Source organism: Podarcis melisellensis (assembly GCF_964234715.1).
Source record: "Podarcis melisellensis genome assembly, chromosome: 2".
NCBI classification, from domain to species: Eukaryota; Metazoa; Chordata; class Lepidosauria; order Squamata; family Lacertidae; genus Podarcis; species Podarcis melisellensis.
In genome coordinates, this window is record NC_138529.1 from 97,490,425 (window position 1) to 97,516,854 (window position 26,430).

Sequence of the window (26,430 nt, forward strand, 5' to 3'; positions counted from 1 at the left end):
GAAAGGAAGGAGATTCCGACTAAACATGCGGAAAAGTTTTCTGACAGTAAGAGCTGTTCGGCAGTGGAACAGACTCCCACAAGAGGCGGTGGACTCTCCTCCCTTGGAGGTTTTTAAGCAGTGGTTGAATGGCCATCTGTCTTGGATGCTTTAGCTGAGATTCCACATTGCAGGGAGTTGGACTTGTAAGAGTCTATGATTCTATGACTTTTACTCTAAAGCCACAAGCTTATGCATGCATGCCCATTGAACACAGTGGAACTTACTTCTGAATGCACCTGCCTGGGATTGAGCTATTAGCCTAGAAAGGAGGGCATTAATGGGAGATTACTGTGCTTCTGGGACCAAACCCAAATAATGGCATGCTAAAGCTGGCAGCTGGCTTTGGGGAAGACCAAGGTGGCATGTTCTTGGTCTTAAGAGGTATTGTGGGCTGGCGAAGTGGGGGGTGGGGATTAAGAGTCATTTTTTGGAAATAAATGTGGCATTTTGTACATGGCTTGTTTTTTGCTTCTTTAAGTACATGCATGTGAGATGTGAACTGGTGTGTAATATGTTTAAACTGGCTGTGCTTCCAGGAATCTGGAGTACAACGCCCTCACAGAGGTGAACAGCGGCTCCCTGTATGGACTTGGATCCCTCCAGCATTTCCATCTCCGTAACAACTTGATTTCCCATATCAACCCGGCTGGATGGCGCTTCTGCCAGAAGCTGAGCGAACTGTGAGTTGTCTCTCCTGAAGTTGCTAACGGGCGGCAGTGAAAGTAGCTATTAACGGGCAAAAGCACCCAGTGCCTGGCACGTTTTATCCATGCTCTCGTAATGTCCTGTTTGGATTCCTGCAGTGTGCTGTATGTGTACGGCTGCCTGTGGAAACATTTCTGAAACTTCAGTTAGTGCAGAATGCGGGCAGCAGCCATAGTTTTGACTGGCACTTGCTCACGCACATCACATCACATCATGCCCCACCAGTTTTGAAAGAAGTTCACTGGCTGCCTGTTCATTTCTGGGCCTAATTCAGAGGGCTGCTGCCAAATAGTTTGGGACCCAAGAAGGTGAAGGGCCGCCTCCTCCCATGCCATCCTACTTGCACTCGAAGATCATCAGCAGATGCCTTTCTCCATATATTCTCTTCATCAGAAATGATAGCTGTTTCAGCAAAGGAAAATGTCTTTATGGTGTGACATGCGTTCTACAAGGTGGTATGCTCAACACCAATTTTCTTGTCCTTGAGTTGCCAGACAAAAACCACCTTAAGTATTTTAAACTCTCTGTCTTTTAATTTTCATTGGCTGCTGATTTTTTTAAAAAAAATTGTTTTGTTTGTTTGTTTGTTTTTATCGCCTTGAAATTTTGGATAAAAAGGCAGTATATAAATATTTTAAATAAATCTCCCCCTGGCTTAGGAACCTGCTGCCTTGCCCACTGCTCTGGCAATTGCCTGCTCTTGCTGCATTTCAAATATGCAGAAAGAGTGGCGAAAGCAGTGTTAGAATGTGTGCTAGGCACATGCATCTTTCCAGTTGGCTACAGCTATAATGATGGATATTCTGAAGTTTGCTCTTGGCTATCTGCGGATGACATCAGGAAAGAAACATGCCTCTGCCAGTTCTGACAGGAAACACCTATGCAGAATATCAAAGGGAATGTCCCCCCCCCCCAAAAAAATCAAGTTTAGCATTACCTGCTGGCATTGGATTTCTTTTTCTCCCTTCCCCTGCCCACCCTCTGAAACATTCTTTCATCGCAGGTGAAGAAATAATTTTGACTGGCTGCCATTTCTTCATAATTCAACACTCCAGCCTCTTTAGGAACCAAATGTATGTTGTCCCATACCTTCTTGAAAGCCATTAATCTCTCCTGAATTTCTTCCAGTGTTCCTCATTGCACCACCGCTGCCTTTGCTCATGCTTACAAAAGACAGACAGCTTATTTGCCAAGGAATGACACTCTGAGTACTTCAAAATGTGTCTGTTTTGACTTAGGCTTTGGCATATGCTGTTAACTTTCATGCACACCCAAGACGCCTTTTCTTCTTTTTCATACCAGCGGTGGTGAGGGGCAAATCTGTAAGAGAAATGCAGAGATCTAGAAGTAGGCAAAATTAATAATAATAATAATAATAATAATAATACACTCTGAAATAACAGCGTGCTCATGAAAATAAAATGCTTCTTATGTTGTTTTGTAGAAATAAGATGTTGCTCTCGAAACGTAAAGGTCCCCTCCTGCTTAAGGAAAGCCTTAAGGCTAGCAGTAAAACCCAGTTAGTCTCATTGTTTGCAGCACTAGTGTATGACCCTAGCTTATATTATACATCACTTATACCTAAGTGAAAATGTATCTCTACAAGACTACAAGAGAGCCTGCTTAATCCCAGAACAGGTTGATTTCTGTACTTGTGGGGCCACCCCCAAGGAAGACCCTGTTGCGATACACTTTGCCTATTTGAGGTAGTTTGGCCCCTTTCCCCGCGCAGTGTTGATGATATGATGATAACCATTCTTGTCAGAACAGAGGTGCTGCGAAGCAGAGTGGAGCCTGTGGGAAAGAAACAAATGAGAACTTACACTGATATTCTGCTTCTTGTTTTCAGGTCCTTGTCGTTTAACAACCTAACCAGGCTGGATGAGGGGAGCTTGGCAGACCTGGGGGGCCTGCAGACGCTTCAGCTGAGCCACAACTACATCAGTCACATTGCCGAGGGAGCGTTCAAAGGACTCAAAAGCTTGCGACTTCTGTACGTGTTTCAGTTTTACCTTTTCTGTCCCGTTAGATCGGCCCCTGGGGCAACAAAAGGGACTGCTTCTTATATTTGCTTGCATCCTTTTTCTTCTTTTCTGTTTGAATAAGACACAAAGCCATAGCATAAATAGTGAGGATTGCCATTGATCTGAAGCCCGCTTGGTGTAGCATGGGAGATTACTTGTCTCTGGTACAGCTTTCCTGCCTGAGAGCAAGGGTCCCCTTTCCAGTTTCCCATGCTTAGTGTGACTAAAAAACCCCCAAAACAAAACCCTGTTACACTGCTACTGTCTTTGATGGAATACTTCATTCTCAGCTGGAATATATAGGAGCTAGCGATGCTGTGGCTGCTTCTTTCCCACAATTTATCTTGGCTTTTAATGCCTTGTGATTATGCACGCATAATTATTAATCCCCAGTGTCATGAAATCCTTAGTGCCAGTTTTCCAGCATGGTTTTGCGCTGCGGCCAGCATCTATGGAATTAATTTTCTTTTTTTCCCAAAAGGAAACACACACATTTTATTTGAGACAAATGAACAACGTTGTTGTTGTTGCTATTATTATTATTATATTCTAAGCTTTGTTGAGGCGCTGGCTTATTTGAAAGGAAGCAAGAACTTCCCTCCTTAGCTACCGCGCTGTGCAGCCATTTATTCCTTTTATCGAGCAGAGGGAGGAAGCGCTTTTATGTTCCTTTGCCTTTTCCGAGAACCACTTTTCGGTCCCATGCATGCTTTCAGAAAGGCCCTTCTCCTAGGCAGCTGGCACCGAAAAGGACGAAAGGCTTTCCCAAAGGGGGGGAAAAAAAGCTGTTTTGGATTGCAGCTAATTCGTGGGTCGCCTTTTGTGTCCACTGCCCAGAGAGAAAGTGAGGGTGGGAGAGCAAGTTCTAATTGAATCAAGAAGAAGGCCCATTGGGTCCTGCACCTGGTGAAAAAGAGCCGGGCATGCTTTAATTACAGCCTATTGTTGACAAGCCTTTGGTGGGTGTGAAACTGCTGAAATGCGAAGCTATTCAAATAGAGGTCAGGCCCAGGGACCTCACAGCAGAATGATTAACAAGGCAGTGTGCATTCAGGGCCAGCCAGCCAGAAAGAATAGGAAATTGGCAACAGGGGCTGGGAGAAAGCAAAGTTGAATGCAAGGAAAACTGGGCCGGAATACTGAATCCCTATACTTTGTGTGTGAAAGTACGCAAACCCCCCCCCCCAACAACTTTTCATCCCTTGGCATTAAAAGACATTTCAGGTTCCTTTGGAAGAACCAGCATAGCAACAAGCTATGTCTTTTCTCTTTCTGTCCTTTTATAGAAAATGCAGTGTAGAGGTCAACCAACCAACCAACTAAAAAAGTTTGCTGCAGAAATCTCACTCATCATGTGCAAGGTTCCCAAAATGTCTTTAGCCAATATGACATTACAAGAGTGCGTCTTTTCCCACTCCTCCAAAGATAAATTTGCAAAAAGAGAAGTGGGGGGATAGGGAGGACCTTTGATTGGAGTAAAACTGCCTTTGTGGCAGTGTGGCTCAAAGAAGTTTGCTGCTAATTGTGCTGATGTAACCTGGTCTCTCACTGAGTGAACTTTTTTTTAAAGACGTTGCCATATTTGCTTAGGCACTGCTTCTTTCCCTCTCACTGTTTCACCACTGTTTATACGCTAGCCAGGTGTGTTGATTGCATCATTTATTTATTCTTTTGGCTTCTATCTGCACAGAATTCTTTCCAATAGCCACATCTGTGTCGACACACCCAGCAAACACCCTGATGCTTGGGATGCAATCTCCGTGCCGTTCTGGCACAGTGATTGTGGCTTTGATTGTTCTCTTCCTGATTTTTGTCTGATTTGGAATAAAGCCCCAGTCTTTTGTTGCTCTGACAGCAAAAAAAGAAAAAGAAAAAAACAACAACCCAACTTGGGCACCAGAAGGAGAGAAACCAAAATCTATTTGAGGCACAGAGAGACAGGAAGCTTCACTTTGGATTTTAAAAAATTATTATTAAATAAAACAGTATGGAAGAGGCTAGACCTATTCAGTTAAGGTTAATTTTAGCTTTTTCTGCAAGTACTGGGCCGTCCTGATAAAAGCCTTATGCCTTGGGGACAAAAGAGGAGCCCTTTGATAAACTCTTCCTAAAGGTTACCCTTAGGCTCTTTTAACATTTTGCTCACAAACTGCGAAATTGATTGCGGGTTTTCTTTTGTCGTCTTCTCTCCAGGGATCTGGACCATAACGAGATTTCAGGCACAATAGAAGACATCAGCGGGGCCTTTACAGGGCTGAAAAACTTAAGCATGCTGTGAGTGTCTTAAGATGTTTTGTTTTTTTGTTTTTTTGCAAAGGGTAGTTTTTGTACAGTCCTTTATTCTTTTTGCACTAAACACAGCATAGCATATTTTGTAGCAATGGAAGGGGAGAAGGGGAAGAATCTGTTGAAGATCATGTTGCATGTAGTTCCTGGGTGCTCATTAAATGTTTTCATTGTGTGTCTTAGTCACGGTTTTGTTTCTTTGAATGATTTTGGGTTTCTTAGAATTGCACGCTGTTCTTTTATTCATATCAACCTTGAACTGTAAATTGGTTACAAAACCCAATATCTTTTTATACTCTTATCATCAAATTTCTAGTTTCCTGCTGTTCAGCATCTGCCAGTGTGCTAACAAACCTGAGAATGCTATAGACTTTGTGGAAATTCTGTTTTCGGTGTTCAGTGCCGATTTTATCAGAAATGTACTTGGGATGTGGACTGTAGGCACAACACTACACTTGAGATTCATTAGGGTTTGGCAGAAGTTTTGGATATGCTGGTGGATCACTTCAGGCTGTATTGTACTGTTGAAATGGGTGTAGTTGTAAGTGGAACATGGCAGCACATGGGAGATGCATCCTTATGTTGCATCCTCTGCAGTACGCAGTATAGATTGAAGAGGTTTAGGTTCTCCTCACTTATATGGCCATGCCCTCATTGACTTACACCAGATCCAATGCAAAGCATTTCCCTCCTTTTAGCTTTAGGGTAAAGGTAAAGGGACCCCTGACTATTTGGTCCAGTGGTGGCCGACTCTGGGGTTGTGGCGCTCATCTCGCTTTATTGGCCGAGGGAGCCGGCGTACAGCTTCCAGGTCATGTGGCCAGCATGACTAAGCCGCTTCTGGTGAACCAGAGCAGTGCACGGAAATGCCGTTTACCTTCCTGCCGGAGCGGTACCTATTTATCTACTTGCACTTTGACGTGCTTTCGAACTGCTAGGTTGGCAGGAGCAGGGACCGAGCAACAGGAGCTCATCCCATCGTGGGGATTTGAACCGCCGACCTTCTGATCGGCAAGTCCTAGGCTCTGCGGTTTAACCCACAGTACCACCCGCGTCCCAGCTTTAGGGTAGGTGGGATTAAAAAACCCTAAATACCTCTGTGTTGATGACTGCCCTGCCCATTTCACCACAGCAAAGCATAGGATATGGTGAAATTCAGTATCAACTCCACCCACCCATGCTTGCCAGTGGAAATCTCAACACGGTAGCGGATGAGTAGTTTTCTCTTTTTTTCATGTTGCAATTCCGAATCCAGGACAAGCCACAAGCCTCTCCTTTGTGTTGAGATTATTATTGTTAATTGTTTTTTATTAAATTTATATGCCTCCCTTCATCTGAGGCTCACAGGGCGGCTTACAGTATACAGCAAAAACAAAACCATGCCATAGTAACAAACAAAAAACAACAACTTTCTCCCCCACCCCCCATGTCACATAAGGATGGTAAAGAGTTCAAGAAGAGGGATCACTCCCATTGTTTAACCCATTCTTCCAGCTAAGGAGTAGGCAGGCAATGGGTCAGTTTCTAGGAAGATTCTTGAATTGTACTGTAGTAACAGAGTAAGGCTCAGGTGCTTCTTAAAGCAGCACAGCCCCAGGGCAACATGGAGAGTCCAAAACGATGGTCCCATTTTACAGGGCCTCGTGTGTAGGTAGGAACCAGGTGGCAGGAAGTAGCTCCTGAAATGGTTGCAGGATGGGCCTGTCGCAAGAGGCTGGACAGGTTGAGTTTCACCCAAGATCAGGCACTGAACCGAGAGGACTTTGTTGGGATTAGAAAACGGAAGGGATCAGATAAGCTAAGTATTGGCCTCTCAAAAGCCACACATCCTGCATACAAGCAAGGGAGGCTTGCAGAGGCAACCTAGGAGCTAGGCCTGAGGTGGTTGGCTTCCAGCTTCCTATTTCAGAGCGTTTAGACCCTATTGGAACAGTCTACAGCTTGGCACACTTGGTTAGAAATAAGTATTGCCATTGCTGAAAGAGAGGTGTGTGTGACTTTCTTCCCTCACTTCAAATTAGAATTCCTTCCAGCAGCACCTTAAAGACCAACTAAGTCAGTTCTTGGTATGAGCTTTCGTGTGCATGCACACTTCTTCAGATATCAGATATTCTTCAGGTATCTGAAGAAGTGTGCATGCACACGAAAGCTCATACCAAGAACTGACTTAGTTGGTCTTTAAGGTGCTACTGGAAGGAATTTTTTTTGTTTTGACTATGGCAGACCAACACGGCTACCTATCTGTAATTCAAATTAGAAGTTGTTGGAACCCTTTAAAACAGTTGCCAAGCAACCACAAAAGGCCACAGAACCCAGATTTTGCCAACTCCATAAACGGACTCTGGCCTTTTCTCCTTCTCTGGGAAAATGCATAGCCGTAGCCTAATATGTAGCCATGCCAGCAAAATCATATTAATACCCCCACTTCTTCCCGCCCCCTCCATTTTGGTGTTAAGTGCAGTATTTTAAGATTTCAGTGAATTGTTAGCAGCCGATAACGGAGGAGGAGTCCGTGGTGTCAAGTGGTATAGTTTAAGAAGCACACACACGCACTCACTCTTTGGCTCATGACTTATTTTAGACCTTAATTGTTAGATTATTGGTGGGCTATTTGCAGCTATTCATTAAAAAGTCATCAAAGATTAACTTGGGTATATGATAAGCATTATTTTTCCGTCAGGCAGGGTCCTGTGTTTAAACGGTCGACCAAATGGATTAGCATAAGGGGGAGGCGTGGGGTGGGGGGTGGGCAGACACTTAGGAGGAAACCTTCGAATGAATTAATAATTACCTCAGCACTTTGGAGATGGCTTTAAAAGCTGCTCCCCTTTTGATCTGTTGTGGATAAGCTTCTGAAAGGGTTTCTCAACGAGCCCTGCAGTGCTTTGTTCAGCATATTGGAGGTGTTAAACGGGCAGAAAGGGGCAGGCCAAGTCGCTAGACTTCCCTGCATTATGGATGAGGCCCTTCACACTGGGGGGGGGGGGAGAGAGCGGGCCCTGCATTACAACAGTGCCTTGGAAGAAGAGTGAATGACAATTCTGCTCACCCCTACTGGTTATTGAGACTTTGTATTCAAAATGCCCACCTCTCTTCTTAATAGAAGGCAAGTGGAAAGCAGGCCAAAACGAGCATAAGAAATGTAAATCTTGTTTTTTCATTAAAAAAAAACATAATGCCACGGAACACAGTGAAAGAACTAAAATTCAAACGATCAAAAACTCTGAAGGAGAACCTTCAATTACCTGTCATTAAAAAGTCCTCCAGATAAGAGATTTTTTTACTTGGGAGCCAAACTAAATGGTGCCAAGTGGATGTCTCTTGGGAAGATGTTCTACAGCTTGGGTGCCACCACTGAGAAGGCCCTGTCCCTGGTAATTGGCTACTGTTCCTTGGACGATGACCTCAGTAAAAAGGCAGGTTCACACTGGAGGAGGCAACCATCACTGAAGAACTAAAACCAACTTCCATATATCTGATAGTGAGCTGAGGATGCAGTCTAACCTCTCAGCTAGGCCACACAGGGCTGTGCAGTAGGGTCTCAGCCAAGTTCAGAGAAAGCCTTGCATAAAGTTCAGGCTTAAGAGCGAAGAAGGGGAGTCTGAGTCGAGTCACATAATGCTTTGGACTACCACGTTTCTGTTTGGACTGCAGCCAGGCAACAGGGTGCTTCCACATAGTCATCTATGTGGACTAGTTTCCTTCTTTCCCATGAGATAGCTATTGTGTTTACTTTTTGGGAGCAAGGATGGGGAGAAGCAGCAGCAGCAGCAGCAGCTAGCAAGCAGCCAATATGCAACCAGAATTAAAGCTTGAAATCAAGGGCTGGCAGAAAATAGGTCAGCTACGTGGGAAGGACTTGTCCAACTAGGAAGCTGCTTTATACAATGTCAGGCGATTGGTCCATATATTACAAAAAGAGACAGAAGGCAGTCTAATTATTCAGGCTACCATAATGACTTTGAAAAGGGGTGTTGGTTCCCTTTTCAGTCCCCAATGATAGAGCTGCCTGTTACGGAACTCCTGGAAATAATCAGGGAAAAGTGCTCAGAATACTCTTGTCAGAAATTTGGCTTTCTCACACCTCTGTAGTTCCCAGTGCTCCGTTGAGGGAAACCATGGCAATTAAATCCATTTCTTATGATTTGAAGTGAGGACATGACCTGACTCCATCACAGCTCAACAATGGATCAGGAAGAGCACAGGCTAACCCTAAACTGTTTAGAGGGGGGAAGGGTTCCCAAACATCTTTGCCAAGCCCCTCAAAAGTTCAAGCCACAATTAGCTCCTCTTGTCTGGTCAACTTATATATATTTTAAATTATTATTTGCCCTCTTGAGACACACAGTTTTGTGAGAATGCAGTATAGTGGTACCTCGGGTTAAGTACTTAATTCATTCCGGAGGTCCGTTCTTCACCTGAAACTGTTCTTAACCTGAAGCACCACTTTAGCTAATGGGGCCTCCCGCTGCCGCCACACCGCCGGAGCACGATTTCTGTTCTCATCCTGAAGCAGAGTTCTTAACCCGAGGTACTATTTCTGGATTAGTGGAGTCTGTAACCTGAAGTGTTTGTAACCTGAAGCGTATGTAACCCGAGGTACCACTGTACTGGGTTACGTATAGCGTACATACTTGTCTTAGAGAACGGATGTATGAGCTTTTTACCCAAATGCTGCTTTTAAGGACTAAACCGAGAAGAAGCACAGGAGCTGAAGCATCAACAAGGCTTGGGCTGGCGTACGTGGGATAGTTAGTACATGCAGCCAAGTTGCCCTTTCCTATGTACCGTTTGCCAACTCCTCGTCTGATCCACTAGCTGTGGCTAGGTGTGGCTGAGAAGCAATGTGCCAGGAAAGGCATATCTGAAAGTTGCAGGGTGTGTTCTTTGTGGAAGCGGCCACATGTGCGGGTCGCTTACATAAACTACAAAGATAATTACATGGGCTGTTCCCAGCTCTGGAAACGACAGGCCATTTGCAAGTCGCACCACATGTTTAGTTTGCCCAGGTAGAACTGTCTGTCCACGTGCAGTTTGCTTATGGAAACTGAATTGCTATGAGGTGATCCTGCCCAATCTTTTATCTCCAGAATCAGTTCCAACAGTGGGCTCTCGGTTTTACAGACTGGAAGATCTTTAGTAGGGTAACTTTCTCTCACATCTGTTCCAACCTAGGCACATGGGGTGGAATTCAACTAAGTGGTTGCATCCACGGAATGAGGTCTACTCATGTCTCTTCCCCCATGCCACCTAACTCTGGAGGGTTGGAGGAACACCTAGAACGGGTTTAAGGAGGGCATGGAACACACAGGGAGAGGAGATGGGAGACTGCACCATCGGCACAAGAATTTCTGCTTGCCCAGTGGAACAGTCTTAACTGCACAACATTGAATTCCACCCTCAGTTTGGATTCAGCCTGTTGCCTCCAGTTTTTAGGACATTGCTAGATGTGCAGTTTTGTTCCGAAATAAGAGAGCTGCATTACATTTCCCGCCTGCTTGCTCACCACTTTTAGATACTGGCCTTGATAAAGTAAGCCAGAAGCTGTATTGGTTCTGAATATGAGCAACTAATAATACTGTGTGAGAAATCTAGCAAGACAGAGCAGCATATCTATAGAAGACAGCTTTGATTGTCTCCATTTACCCACAGGTGAATTCCTATCCCAGAATCTATCCATTGCTCCAGTCATAGATTCACAAGGTGGGGTGTCTTCCTGACTCCCATAGTCTTCCATATTCTTGGGCATGCTGTCATGCTTCATCACATCTTTATTCAGGGTAGAGAGTTACCGGGATACACTTAGTGAAAATTGAAATGCAATAAGCATTCCAGGACTCATCATATAATACTCCTGAGTTGATTTATTGTAGAATTTTAATCTCTTCTGTCATCAGGAATCAGGAGGAGGCTACATTACATTAAAAAAAAACCCAAGGAAAACACTAGAAATCAGATATAAATAACAGGATACCTCTGTGCCAATTTATTCCCAGCTATTAAGACACCAAGCAACATAAGAAAGTCGCTAAAGCGTTTACCAGATTGTGGGAATCCAGATTTGATTTCATGACCAGGCCAGGTCTAATGCCTCCATACTGCATTTCTGTGTGTACGAGGAGGGTGGAACCAAACAGCAAACGCTTCTGTAACTTGAATAGCTTTTACTTTTAAAGTAGACCTGCTAGCTCTCATGCTGCGGAGGATGGTTGAGGATGTGGCAGCAGCATATTGCAGAGAGTTAGAAGGCTAAAAACTAAACCCACATGATATGTCGCAGTGGGACTGTGGCTTGCCAAGTCACATGGATTTGGGGATATAATGACTCAACATTTTGAACGGCAGAAGCTAGCAATACCAAGCCTTTTGGTCATCATGGCTCTTTGGCCTGGACTCAGGTAGTAAAATGAGTTTTCTATATATTATAAAAGTGCAGGCTCCCACCCTGGCTCAGTCACAGACTCAAGTGCATTCATTTGGAAACAAATTAATGGGGATAAAGCAGGGGAGAAATGATCTACCTAAAAACATATTGTGTGTCGTGTGGTTACAGAAATCCATATTCAGCTGCCACACAAATTGTCCCCTCTTTAATTAAAAAATCTAATTACTCCATGCAATTCTTCACGGGGGGGGGGGGGGAGAAACATGTGGAATGGTTAGGGTCAGTTATTTACCATCAGATGGGAAGCATAGAAGGAGCTCTTTTATCAACTGCTTAGAGATTTTACTGACAATTAAAAGGTGTAGTACATTTTGTTAAACAAATAAAAAAAACCTAAAATAAAGGGCTTTATTAGGCAGAGGGCATTGCTCTAAGACACCTTATATCTTTTAATGCTCTAAAGTGCCTAGTTTGTTTTAGGTGCATAATAAATAGTCTCTAGAGGGATGAGGGGGATGTGTGCAGGACAAAGATACCTTTTCCCTTGGAGCATCACCTAAATCCACTGTCATGGTTTTAGCTGTTTCTTCAGAAGCCTATCAGGGCTTCTCCCCATCCCTGCCCACCTGATGTGTGGCAAGGAAGTCACAGGATTATTTGGGTCTCTATTGTGAGCCATTTATTACCAGCTGCGAAAAGATCAGGAGTGAAATGAGGCGAGTCCAGTGTCTCGTTTAAACCGTGTTCTTTCTGATAACTGAAGGTCAACTCATATTCTGACTTCCCTTTCCCCGGCAACCCGAGCGAACCTGCATTTCTTAATTCAGCACAGCGTGCCCCGTGTAAAGCTATCATCACTATTAAGTTCTAATAAAGATAAAAGTATTTAATTTCAGGGAAGGGGGGAGAGAGAGTACGCATACTTCGGCTTCCTTAATCTGCACAGATCGTATTTCCAGTGCCTTACATGGCGATGTTTCATCAGATAGAGCCACGCTAATTGGGGTCTTTTCATTTTCTTTCCTTTTTTCTCCTCTCTCTCTCTCTCTCCCTCCCTTCCCCCCCCCACCTCCCCAAACTGCTTATCTGACGCTGGGTGTTTTGAAACTGCAGAACTCTGTTTGGAAACAAGATCAAGTCTGTGGCCAAGGAGGCATTCTCAGGCTTGGAGGCCCTGGAACACCTGTGAGTAACCCACAATGCTTTGCAGTTTTGAAGAGAAGTGGCTGGGTGGGAGAAGGGAAGCCTGCCAGAAGTGGCTGCTGGAGAGGCCTGCGAGCAATTTAATAGCATCTTTGTAAGCTGAGAAGCCAGTCCGTTTGTGAGAGCCAGCTGCTTCCTTCTCATTATAAGTCAGCTCCAACGTTGACTCTTTTTTTCTTCTTCTCCCTGCCAGGAAGAAAGTTATAGAACACATGGCCAATTTGCATGCTATTATTTTATTTTATTTTTTTAAAAAAAAACAACGCACAGTGGAGTATATCTTATTTATTAAGACAAGAGGTGCAGCAAAAATTCTAACCTACTGGGAAATGTGACCTGTTATTATTCCCTTTGCTCTCACGCTCCGTTTTGCCTTTGCTAATATCCTGGGGTAGTATCTTTCGCTCCCTTCTTCCTCTCCACCTGGGTCTCTGGGTTTAAAATGCAAGAGGGAGTGGGGGAACAAGTTCCACAGGAGTCCCTCTCCGTTTATTTTGCTAGTGAAGCCGAGCAAGCTGTAAGGCAACCAGCAGCAAGGAAATGGCGCACATGTGTTGCTTTTGCTTTGACGGATAACCTTTCTCTGTTTGAAATGAACTCTCAATATCGCAAGCAGTATCGGCTGGTAACATTGACTGAGTGGCATGTTCATCTGCATTGCCTCCATGTCTGCATTATGGATCCTTACACTGCCATATTGTAGGCGCTTGAAACGTTTCAAAAGTTCAGCCCCCAGCCCATATTTCTGTCTTCCCTTCCACTCCCTTTTCTGGCATTGGGACCATGACAACTTTGCAATAAGTTGTTTGACCTAAAAAAGCCAAACCGTTCCCAGTTAATTGGGCAGCAGATTTTTTAAAACAAACAAACATATAAATAAAAAATATACTTATTATTTAATGCAAGTACAGTGGTACCTCCGGTTGCGAATGGGATACGTTCCGGAGGTCTGGCCAGATCCCGAGGTTTCTCTCTCTTCAGGGAGAGGAAAGTGGAAGACAGTTTCATTTCTGCACGGAATCTTTTGGCTGCAACTCATCATATTAGTAACATTTAAAACATCAGTTCCCTTCGCAGTGTTTATTCAAAGCAGGTATAAACCATACAGTGAGAAGAACCCAGCATAACCATAATAGTCAGCTGCTAAAGGTCATGGTGTAATTAAGGTTTCTTTAATCGGGCATCAGCAGAGCTGGTTTTCATACTGAAAATGGCAAGCACTCTGTTTCTTTGAGCTGATGCTGGATTTTTTTTGCTGGGAGGGAGGATGTGGTGGAAGTAGCTCTTCCTTTTCTTATCCCCACATCTCGTCAGGAGTTAGATTCACTGGGGATCTTCTTCAAATAAGGAGAGTTTTAGATAGCGACATAAGCTTTTTATCTTAAATGTAGCTTTTCAACCATTGGTCAGATAAAATCTTAAAGACATCTTACAGATGCCAGCTGTTTTAATGAACACTTACGATTCAGGAACAACACAATTGCACACATTTAAAACGACTATCCACAAGAAGTCATTAACATTGCGATTAGTTCAGTTAAGGACAAACTGGTCTTTGGTTCACACACTCCATGGGAAGATCTATACTGTCACACTAATTATAGCAATTAGTATGCAGTCGTCCCTCAGAAGTCGAACGGAATCCATTTCGGAAGTCCGTTTGACTTCCAAAATGTTCAGGAACCAAGACGCGGCTTCTGATTGGCTGCAGGAAGCTCCTGCAACCAATCGGAAGCTGCTACGGACGTTTGGGTTCCAAAGAATGTTCACAAACCGGAACAATCACTTCTGGGTTTGCGGCGTTCGGGAGCCAAAACGTTTGTCTCTCAAGGCGCTCGACTTCCAAGGTACAACTGTATAGCATTATGTCCAGTCCCCAAACACTTAACTATTTTTAGTGAAAGTGAGCCTGCTCCTTATGTTATGGCTTGAAGTAGTTTTGTTTCCAAAGTTAAAACTTACCATAGTTTGTTGGGTTTAGGTGCCGTGGCAAGTTGTAGTTAGTCTAAAATAGAAAAGAGGGCTTCTGAACTCCTCTCAGCCATCCTGGGGGGGGGGGGCGTGATCCTTAGACTCACAGTGGATAATTCTCATAGTTTAGTAATATTCACAGACATAGCCACTAAGCCACTGATTTGAATGAGCCAGAGTCAAACATTGCACACTCCCACTTTTTCTGGTAAAGCCATAAGATGGATATTGGAAACGTTTGCTTTTTCTTTTTTTTTAAGCACAGTTTAGCATTACGTCTGAACCCAACAAACTGTGGTTAATCTTTGTGTCATGTATCACGAGGTTCGCTCATTTCAACAAACCATGGTTTAGATGTAATGCTAAACTGCGCTTAATCGTATACAGAAGCAAAAACCTCAGATCTCATCATGGCCAGGCAGGAGGGGTGGCAGTGGGGGTGGGAGAGTCCAAAGCTCAGAGCCCCCCATTCCTCTCATGATAAATCATTGTTTACATATACTAGTTCACTTGCCTGATTTATACACAGCCTCTGATTAGTAGGAGTAGAAATATTATGAAGGACCGCAGACCTATAAACCATTTGACAGGAAGTAAACTGACATGAAATCTGGTGGAGTGAAGAAAAACTGTTAACACTTATATGTATTGGTTTCTTTTAACGCTTTATTTTCTACAGGAATCTTGGAAATAATGCAATACGTTCTGTTCAGGAGGATGCATTTGCTAAGTTGAAGAACCTGAAGGAACTGTAAGTAATGGGGAGTGGGGCTTTATCCTGTAATCTTTGGGCCATTGTTGCGACATGCCCCCCCCCCCAGCGGCTGCTCTCCCCCTCCCCAGCTACGCTCCCACTATTGCTGCTTTCCACTCGCCACCCCCACAAGCTATTTTTACACTGGAGCAGATGTCAGAGACTCTTCTCACATTCAGTAACGAGTGAAACAGGATCTTCTCAACAGTCCTTTCATTGGGCTGCATCTGTGCCCTTATCCATCTCCGTTCAGGAAATCTAGGCTCCTTTTCTCAAGCCTTACAGAGCATTCAGTGACTTACTTAATTTCTGGTGGCAAAGCAGTCTCTCCTTTTATAACTACATTTCGGGTATGCTGACATTTCAGCGATAAGCGGGTTTCAGATTTGATCCATGTGCCCACTTATTCTCAGGGATGGGAAAATTACGTTAGCAGATCTAACACTTCAGCTGCATCAGTGGGATCTTGTTTAGTACATTGCCAAACATCCTGTCTCATGATAATCTCCAAACCGGCTCCCCCCTTCCAATGTTAATACGCTGCTTTATGCTCTACCATATGTTCAAGCAATATTAGTTGTCCAGGATCTAAATTTATTAGCTCACTTTCCAGGTGAACATGTGTTTGTGTGTGTGCACGCATACACCTGTCCAAGATCTTATGAATTGTACCAACCAAGAACTTTTCCATTAGATGCCATTTCACTTAAAACATAGTTTAGAGAGGCACTCACCATCATATTCAGGATCTGTAAGAAGTAATTGCTTGCTTCTATTTGACGAAATGGGACGCAGGTGGCGCTGTGGGTTAAAGCCTCAGCGCCTAGGACTTGCCGATTGAAAGGTCGGCGGTTCGAATCCCTGCGGCGGGGTGCGCTCCCGCTGCTCGGTCCCAGCGCCTGCCAACCTAGTAGTTCGAAAGCACCTCCGGGTGCAAGTAGATAAATAGGGACCGCTTACCAGCGGGAAGGTAAACGGCGTTTCCATGTGCGGCTCTGGCTCGCCAGAGCAGCGATGTCACGCTGGCCACGTGATCCGGAAGTGTCTTCGGACAGCGCTGGCCCCTGGCCTCTTAAGTGAGATGGGCGCACAACCCCAGAGTCTGTCAAGACTGGCCCGTACGGGCAGGGGTACCTTTACCTTTACCTTTTATTTGACGAAATAGCAGTAGCCATGTCCCTAGACCTGAAAAGAGGCAACTTGGCTTACAGAATTTGCAGCCAGAAGATGCAGTGATGGACAGTGTCTTAGATAGCTTCCTCCCTCCCCACAAAGGACTTTTACGGAGCGCTTACTCTCTGTTAAGACAGATGGTATATCTGCCTTATACCGATAGATATTGCCTCTCATAGGAAGCTAGCAAGCAAGTTAAAAGCTTTTAGCCTTTTCCCCCCTAGTTCATATATACTAACTTTGCGGCACAGGATGACCTGAAAGAAACAAATAACAATTCCATCTCCGGTTTAAAAAAGGGTTGTTCACCTGCAGTGAATTAATACTCACCCCGGGTGACCAGGCAAGCAGCTATTTATAAAGGTCATGTGCAGGGTCAGATTAATGTCTCATATATTATTCCCCTGCTCTTCACCCTGAATGCTCAGCTCAAGGCCAACGTTTTGTCTACTATGCCACCAGCAGACACTCTCCGCCATTCTGTTGCCTGGGATTCCTTTGGGATCAGTGTACAGTTGGTACCTCTAGTTATGGACTTAATTCGTTTTGGAGGTCCGTTCTTAACCTGAAACTGTTCTTAACTAGAGGCATGCTTTCACTAATGAGGCCTCTTGCTGCCACTGCGCCACCGGCACACAATTTCCATTCTCAGCTTGGGGCAAAGTTCTCAACTCGAGGCAACTCTCCCAGGTTAGCAGAGTTTGTAACCTGAAGTGTTTGTAACCTGAGGCGTTTGTAACACTGTATATATAAGGCAGGAAGGCTGCCCTACTAGCATCCATTATTTTTTCGTTTGTCAGTATCTGGGTTGCCGTTTGCATTAAAATTCCCTTTCAAGTTTCACAGAGACCTTTTTTCCCCTTTTGCATTTTGTTTGCTTCCCTCTAGCCGCATAAACAGCGAGAGCTTCCTGTGTGATTGTCAGCTGAAATGGTTGCCGCAGTGGTTAACCAACAGGGAACTGCAGCCGTTTGTGGAAGCTACCTGCGCCCACCCAGAGTCATTAAAGGGCAGAAGCATTTTCGATGTGGCTGCAGAAAGTTTTGTGTGTGGTAAGTCTTGGTTGTAGCTTGGTAATCTTGAGGTTGCTTTGGAGGGCAAGCCCTGACGCAGGAATGTTTGTATATTTTGTGGCCGGCTTGTTCTTCTGTATGCAGTGGAGTGGAGCATACATAGGATTTAAATTCTTCACTGGGCAGAGCTGGTTTTATATTGGAACTGCACTTAAATTGGCAGTGTGTGGCAGCATGTATCTGGAGCAGCGATTTCCAAAGGGGGGGGGAGGCATTAATAAGACATGGGGAAGTTTTTGGTAGAAGTGGTAGAGAGCAACTTTAGACATTCCCGAGTGTCTCCTCCATTTCAATCTTGTTTTCATGAGATGGCGATTGCCTGGGCATAGGATTTTCATCTTGTCTCTTCAGCTTTAGGAATTATTATTTTGCACTACCTTTCAGCAGCACAAGTAGACCTTCAGTGTGTCTGTAGGAGGAATGTTCACTCAAGCTAGCTGATGTCATGTTAACACTTTTCTCCTGAATAGTCCTTCTCTGAGCCTTTTTATTGCTGCTGCTGCTTCAGGGAAAGATTGCAAACCAGCGTGGCAAATAGAGAACAGCTGAATACACACGTGCTTCGTTTTTTTGTCTTTTAAAATGGAATAGTTTAAAAGCGTAGAGACACAGCCAAAGTTGCAGTTGTTCATACTTTCCTCCTCTTAAACTGAATGGGTCGTGGGTTCTCCCCGAAACTTTCCCCCTCTGTTCAGCTTGTTTATTGATGTAGAATTCAAGCTGTCGCGATTTGTTGGGCATTGCTAGCTTTGCATGGAGAATAGCAGCTTCAGGAGGATCTCTCCACTTTCGTTGAAAGCCCCATTCATCATCCCTTTTGGAGTATGTCCATATTGTACTCTGCAATCAGATAGGCGCAAATATACAGACACCTGCTCAGAACACAGGAACATCTCATCTGCTCGGATGATCTCATCCTCCAGCTGTGCGTGTATTAAAAGCTGATTAGGAAATCCATAGACAGCAGCTCAGATAATGCTACAGTTCTACCCACCCATAGCAACCAATGGCTGTGGCCGCACCTTGTTTACTGCATGAAGTTAAGGTCACTCTCTGTTGATGAAAGCAGCAGCCCTCGGATTAGGAAACCAAGCCATGAATAAGAACGTAAATGAGAGGTTATGGTTATGCTTCCCAAACTCGAAGAGCAAAGGGCCTGTCACAGCCTTTCCCAAGCTGGTGTCCTCCATGCTTTTTGGACTAAGAACAGCATGGCTGTGCTAGGTCGGGCTGGCAGTTGTAGTTGAAAACATTTGAAGGGAACCAGGTTGGAGAATGTGGGTTAATACAGAACTCCACTTCTCAGCAATACAGGCAGCTTTATGCTCTCAGCCCTGGCAAATCCAGACGTACGTAGTTCTGGCATAATGCCTGGCTCAGCAGCAACTGCCAGGATTGCTCTACCTGGTGGGAGCTGGAAGAGAGGAGGAGAAGATAAATTTGGAAAGAGTGTTTAGAGAGCCTTAGAAGCTGGGACCACATGCCAGAGGGTGAATGGGCAGGCAGGATTTTTCTCTACTCCACCTGAGGCTTCTGTTACAGTCAGTGTTACTATATTGAACTGTACTGACCATTTGCCTGTCCTCGTGTGGCATTTATTACATTTCATAGCTGATCGGCCCCTGACTTGCCAAACTGATGTTAATTCAATTACGAAGTAGAGAGGGATTTTGAGAGTAACGCAATCCAGTCCCTCTTCAGTAGAAGGCTTCCCTGCCTCCCTTGGCCCTCAAGTCAAACCATTTCAGTGGGTCTTCATCCATCAATGCCTTAAAAATATATATTGAATCCTTTGATGGAGATTCCACAAATTATCTGAGTAGACTCTTCCATTGTTCAGCTGTTCTTAACAGTTAGGATTGAAGGCAACAAGAAAGAGAACACGTCCTATGTCAGTTTTCTGCCTCCCTTCACATGAGTCGCTTGTTGCTTTTCTTCCACTGGTGTTGGTGAATCTTAAAATCACCTTCCTTTATCACACCTATTCAGGTATTTGGACACTGACGTCATTGTGAGCTCTGTAATCTTATTTTCTTTTGTATCGTTCCCACAGGGCCAACTCAGACACACAAAAATACTGTGTGATCGATTATGTCATGGAGAAGGCTAGATGAAAGCCTTTCCCTCTGACATGCCAGCCTTTTGGGGGATTGTCCCCTCCTCCACACACACACACAAACGCATGCACAAAATGTAATATGAAGTAATCCAGCTGGAGTGGGAAAACTAGCCTTTCCTATCAATATTGGACTGCAACACCCATCATTCTTGAGTGCTGGCTATCTTAGCTAGAGTTGATGGTAGTCCAACAACATTTGGGAGGGTGCTGGAGTCCACACTCCTACTGTTTGGGAAGGGGAAAACTGTACCATGTGCTTTCTCCATCTTTCGGAATTGCTCTCAGGCTGCCTTTAATAATGTAGTACGTTGGCATTCCAAACCTCTTTCTTTCTTAGTCACTGAATCCCATTCAGATTTAATCTGCCCATTGAGTTTCTCCATTCCATTGGTAATGGCTGTGTTTTTTTGGGTGGGGGGGAAACGTTCAACATTGAAATCAGAGATGCCTTTTGTGTGACTAATAAATTAAGCTGCTTGGAACTCAGCTAAACCAAATAGCCCTCAATGTCAGGCCTCAAGAGCAGAAGCCTCTTTGCCTTGGAAGGGTGACAACCAGCTACATCTGCCGTTCCTTCGACGTCTTTGTGCCAGGATACTATCCTGCCTGTCAGCACTTGTCACTGGTGACATTAATTGCAACAGTTGCTGTAACTCTTTAACAAATTAACATTGTCAGCCTGTGGTAGCAGCACTTGGAGGGCATCTCTCAGGGACCAGCTGACGGAAGATGGAAATAAGGTGGCGCGTGCATGTATATATATATATATATATATATATATATATATATATATATATATAAAATATCTGCATACCTTGGCATTTCCACGCCCCCTTCCTAAAATAAATTGGCCAGATGGTTCAGTTGTAAGTCAGTAGAAAGCACTGGTTTCTCCTTTCACCCAAAGGATTGATGGCAATCCTTTTTGCCATATGTCTCCCATTTCATATTATATCTAGCTCACACCAGGTTATTCCATGCACCAGCCCTAAATTCGGAAGATTTGCTTTGGTATTCCTTCTGGTATTTTGGGTGCTGCCTATTGCTTCATTTTTTGCAAACAGGCAATCACACGTTTCCGTAAACCCGAGAATTGTTCAGTTTATAATTACGGTAAAATGAGACTACAATGGGAAAACACTCAATATGCAACCGCCCAGGCTCGTATTATTTGTAGGTTTCGAGCATTTTGCTGCATTTGACTTGCACGGCCAGGAATTGGATGAACAGCAGCTTTTCTTAGTGCTCTTCCACATAGGAAAACACCTTGGGAAGGTGTTGAGATTTGAATGCCCCGTGGCCACGGCATCTTTCTAAACTGAAAATGCTCTGGCATTCTGTTTTCTTTTCTCAGAGGATTTCCCCAAGCCCAAAATTATCGTTGAGCCGGAAACTACAATGGCTGTTCTTGGCAAGAGCATCCGCTTCACCTGCTCGGCAGTCAGCAGCAGTAGCTCCCCCATGACCTTTGCCTGGAAGAAGGACAACGAAATTCTGCACCATGCCGAGATGGAGAACTTTGCCCATGTCCGGACCAGAGATGGTGTGGTGTGGTTCACCACCATTCTGCATCTGCGCCATGTCTCTTTCAACCACAAGGGGTGCTACCAGTGCATCATCACCAATCATTTCGGTTCTACCTATTCTCACAAAGCTCAGCTCACAGTGAATGGTGAGTAAGAATTTCATAAGGTAAAGGTAAAGGGACCCCTGACCGTTAGGTCCAGTCGTGGCCGACTCTGGGGTTGCGGTGCTCATCTCCCTTTATTGGCCGAGGGAGCCGGCATACAGCTTCCGGGTCATGCAGCCAGCATGACTAAGCCACTTCTAGTGAAGCAGAACAGTGCACGGAAACGCCGTTTACCTTTCCACCGGAGAGCTACCTATTTATCTACTTGCACTTTGATGTGCTTTCGAACTGCTAGGTTGGCAGGAGTTTCATAGCTAGGGCTAAAATTACATAACCATCTAAAATTTTGGAGATTTATTTTAAAACATGGTGACCAAAAGAGGGAGAGCACACATGCCCAAAGGGCAGGGCAGCCTGTGTTTAAAAAACTGAAGAAGAGCAATGATTCAAAATGCATCAGGATGCTTCTATAAACCACGGTTTGCACCCTTCCCTGATGCATGATAGTATTACATGTCATATTGCTTTTGGAGGTAGTTTGGTCCCCACCCTGCACTCAGCTCTCACCCGTGACTCCTAGAAGTTGTCAGCATGCAACAGTAGCCACATCCCAGGAGCAGTTTTGACTGGCCAGCTAAACCAAGTGAGGGTAGCCGATGGGTCCCAAACCCTCAGTGAGTTAGGGACTTCCCATGCATGCAAAGACAGGCTCAGGCAAATTGTGCAGATGAGACCGATAGTGGATGCCACAGTCAAGGTGGTGGTTTCTGCACATGCTGAAGAGGGGAGAGAGGGGTAGGCGGGGCTTATCATCCTGGGAAGGTAGCTGATCTAGAAGGAAAACTCTGATCCTAAACCTCCACGGCCTTACAGGATATTTTGGGAAGAAGAAATGGCAAACCCTATACAAATCCAGAGTGGAGGCCCTAAGATGGTTGGATGGCGCTTTTTACGCCTCCTTCTGGCAACTCCTGCAGCCAAGCTGGTGCCAAACCTATTGCTCTGCTTTCCTTTGGATTACACCAGCGACGTTGAGAGGGTGGTTTGGGTATCTGGGCAGCCTAGGACCACCATACACACTGCTTGCGTCCCGGGGAGGTCTCATTGGCACTGCTAACGCGGTGGTTTGACTCCATTCCCGGAGGCGCACTCCATTGTCTCTCAAGACAGACAGATGCCAACGACAACGCTGGATAGATTTTAAATTGTAACATTGGAAGCATGATGGCTACTGTTCTTCAAGAATCTTTGCTACTCTCAATTCTCCTTGTCCCTCACAGTGTTGCCATCGTTCCTCAAAACTCCCCATGACATTGCAGCCCGGACAGGGACAACAGCCAGGTTGGAATGTGCTGCCGAAGGTCACCCGACCCCACAGATTGCTTGGCAGAAAGATGGAGGCACTGACTTCCCTGCAGCTCGCGAGCGCCGGATGCACGTCATGCCTGACGATGATGTCTTCTTCATCACGGACGTGAAGATAGAGGATATGGGGATGTACAGCTGCACTGCTCAGAATTCTGCTGGTTCTGTGTCAGCAAATGCTACCCTGACTGTGCTAGGTAAGGAAATTTGCTTCCTTTGGGAGGGGAAGTCTGGGCCATTCATTACAGATGCATTAATTTTATACTGATGCCCCTTTAGAAATTTCAAAGTTGTGGTGTTTTAAGACACCACTGTCAATAATGGATGGGCATAGATAGCTACAGCAGAGAGGACCCAAGTTAACTCTCTTTGGGATGGGCAGAGGGTGATAAGGAAGGGTTCTAAGAATTTGTAGGCTGGGGCCTGGGGGTTTTGGACAGTATTTATCAGAAAACAAGTTTGGTTTCCTTGGAATATAGAACCTTGGAGACATGTATCAATACACCAGAAGCCCGAAAGTTACAATACCAGAAGTCTCGGACGTTTCTGCTGCTATATCACTGCCAGTTCCCTGTTGTTAGGCTTGTAACCTGGCTGATTTATAGTATCATGCCTTGCTTTTCCTTTGGGGCTAGGTGAGAAGAGAGTTGTGGCACTATTGCAGTCTTTTTGAATCTGTCATGTTTGCATACACTTAGATGCGCACACATACACCTGTAGCTGAATATTTATTGGGGGAAAGGTATACCTCAGCCGTTACTATTTGTTGCAAGGAAAGGCAGAAAGGCAGCCCAGAACTGAGCGAGTTCAGGTTGTTAAAGAACACAGTGTCGTCCGAAGCCTTCGTTTCATAACTGTGCTGTTGAAGTCGAGAGGCTTAGCCCATAGCATGAATTTTCTGTAGGCTTGACATCTCTTTCTCTGGATCCTTACAGAGACTCCGAGCTTGGTTCACCCACTGGAAGATCGTGTTGTATCTGTGGGCGAAACTGTGGTCCTGCAGTGCAAAGCGACAGGAAGTCCACCTCCACGCATTACATGGCTGAAGGGCGATCAGTCTCTGCTGGTCACTGAAAGGCATCACTTTACCCCAGGCAAACAGCTGCTTATCGTCCGAAACGTTGTGATGGAAGATGCCGGGAAATACACCTGTGAGATATCGAACACTGTTGGGACCGAACGGGCGCACAGCCAAGTGAGCGTGCTGCCATTGCTCGGCTGCCGAAAAGACGGCACCACCGTTGGGATCATCATTATCGCTGTGGTCTGCAGCATTGTGTTGACGTCTCTGGTTTGGGTGTGCATCATCTATCAAACCAGGAAGAAGAGCGAAGAATACAGTGTCACAAACACAGGTAGGCCCAGAGTCTTCTTTTGAGTAACCAGAAACATATCAAAAGGGGCTAGTTTTTGAAGCAGCCCCCACCATATAACCAGCATTCATAGCTGGCTTACTTTACTGCAGATACAGAGGGTGCTTCCAGGTATCCCAGGTGGAATTGTTCACCGTTTGCATGGTTTACAGGCAGGGTCCTGGTTCTCGCACCTCTTCGCACTGCCCAGGAATTTTGCAAACCCAGAACGTAGCCCCTTGTACTGCCAGCATTTTTTTACTTTTTTACCTGTCGTTTGGCTAAACGCCCAGCATTTCCCTAAATGTTCTTGGGTGTCTGTCTCTCCTCCAGAACACCCAGTTTATTTATTTATTAAAACACGCACAGACTTCCCTTAGTCCTGTTGGGTTTCTGGGTGGCACACCCAACAAAAATTAGCATCCTAAATGCAAAAAAGCAAACGCGAACGATAAAACATTAAAAAGTTCTTATCCTCCAGCTTTTTGGAGTTGGGGCACAACTGCAGCTGCGGTCAAGTTCCTGCCTGAAATAGTACCAAGGAAACAAGCTGCTCAAGCGAAAACTCAAAAGCAGTGTTGCAACAACTCAGATACAAGCGCTGCCAGAAAGTTGCTGTCAGCTAGCTGGGCAGGGCCCTTCTGGGAGCTCTTCCTGGAGGCCATGCCTGTCAACCGAAAGGGAGGTGCTTCTCAGAAGTGAAGGCTGCACCATCCAGGAACCACATGAGAAACAATGACACACGACACATATTTTAGAACTGTGTTGGTACACTCTAGAATAAAATCAGCAGAAATAAGTTGCTGGCTGCATGATCTGTAATAAAACTTTTTGGCTCCAGCTCTTGAAACACGATCCCCGCATAAGAAGGCATGCTAAGTTTTGAAGGGAGACACATCTTGTTCTCTGACATATTCGCTGAGTGCTCGTCAGCTGTTTTTGTGGGCCATGATTGAGCCAGCAGGTAAAGCTAACTGCATGCCCTCTTTTGAACCAAAGTAGTGGGAATATCTCAGTGACTTAAGAACACGAGACTCTTACTGAATCAGACCAAAGGCATCGCCAGACCAGCATCCTTTTCCCAGCAATGGCTAGTCATAGCATATGCCTATGGGATGACTGAAAACATATACATAACTTGTGTTGATATTGCTGACTAAAAAAAAAAATTGGGCTGAGGAGCTTGGAGATATTCCCTTTGATGAAATGTTAGTATCTGTTCAGTCAGAGAACAGCTGGAAGATTTAACAGGAGCAAAAAAGTTTGAACATAAAAGTGATTTGGAGGAGCACCAGGGTACCAGATATGTTTCCAGAATACTGTTCTTTGCATATACTAAATCTCTAAAGAGGACCAAGGGCAAATTTTCATTCAAAGAGCAAAAGAAGTCCTCCTATGTAGTCTCCCAAACTTTTGAATAGCCTGGTTCAAAGATGGAGTGTAACCAAGTGCCCAGTGTCCAAATCTAGTCTTTTCCCTAGTTTCAATGCCAATATTGTGCTCTAACGCTGGCCCTTCACTTTTGTCTCCTTTCCCTGTATTTCCAGATGAAACCATTGTGCCACCTGATGTGCCAAGCTATCTGTCCTCCCAAGGGACACTTTCAGAACGGCAAGAAGCGGTGGCCAGGGTGGAAAATGGCCAACAGCCCAATGGACACATACAGAGCAATGGTATGGGAAGAACACTGCTGTCTGGCTACACTGTACTCCTTTTGCTTCTCTTATAACACAATCCTATACATCAAGGATGGGAGGCCTTATAAGTATTTGCTGGATTATGGCTTCCATCATCCCTGACCATTGGCCATGCTGACCGAGGCTGATGGGAGCTGGAGTCTAACCATTTTTTGAGGGCAAAAAGTTTGTCACCCCTATGATATATGTCTGTCCACTTAGCCCACTGAGTTTAATTGAATTTAATCTCAGGCAAATGGGTATAGAATTATAGTCTTAAGGGACTATCTGCACATTCACTGAAATTACATGGTCAGGTCCTACCTGGACTGTCCCATTTCAGACCGAAGGTTGGGGGGGTGACTTTTTGGGTGTTCTCTTACGACAAATATTCCTGCACGTAGAGAACTAGCTACATATCAAGGGCAGAGCTAGGCTTAAAACCTTTCTCAAAACTGCTATTTTTCTGCATGAAGAACTGTTGGAGCACATAAGACAAGCTTCATTAGTAATAGTATAGACATCAAAGAGCTCCTATAATTTTTATAAACATATAATTCAGCTTACAGATAAAAGATGACCAAACCATGACTTCCTGAGCAGATGTTCCCGGCTACACTAGCTTTCACTGTGTGTGCATGGAGATGTTTCAGCACCAAACTGACCTTTGCG

General features: G+C 44.8%; 1 protein-coding gene and 1 long non-coding RNA gene across 2 annotated transcripts in view; one reads left to right on the forward strand and one right to left on the reverse strand.

Moving 5' to 3' along the window:
- The window catches only part of LRIG1 (leucine rich repeats and immunoglobulin like domains 1), a 139,261-nt gene that overhangs the window by 105,958 nt on the left and 6,873 nt on the right, over positions 1-26,430 (forward strand). The window contains exons 7-16 of the mRNA XM_081901451.1: positions 579-722; positions 2,597-2,740; positions 4,965-5,045; positions 12,556-12,627; positions 15,296-15,367; positions 17,432-17,595; positions 21,090-21,407; positions 22,646-22,927; positions 23,666-24,085; positions 25,630-25,755. Coding sequence (XP_081757577.1) covers positions 579-722; positions 2,597-2,740; positions 4,965-5,045; positions 12,556-12,627; positions 15,296-15,367; positions 17,432-17,595; positions 21,090-21,407; positions 22,646-22,927; positions 23,666-24,085; positions 25,630-25,755 — 1,823 coding nt within the window. The remainder of the gene's footprint in view (positions 1-578; positions 723-2,596; positions 2,741-4,964; positions 5,046-12,555; positions 12,628-15,295; positions 15,368-17,431; positions 17,596-21,089; positions 21,408-22,645; positions 22,928-23,665; positions 24,086-25,629; positions 25,756-26,430) is intronic.
- LOC309365419 lies at positions 1,341-11,453 on the reverse strand. Its single transcript, XR_014166126.1, has 3 exons — positions 9,677-11,453; positions 7,849-9,432; positions 1,341-2,067 (listed from the first exon to the last, which is right to left on the reverse strand). It is a non-coding gene; the product is annotated as an uncharacterized lncRNA (long non-coding RNA).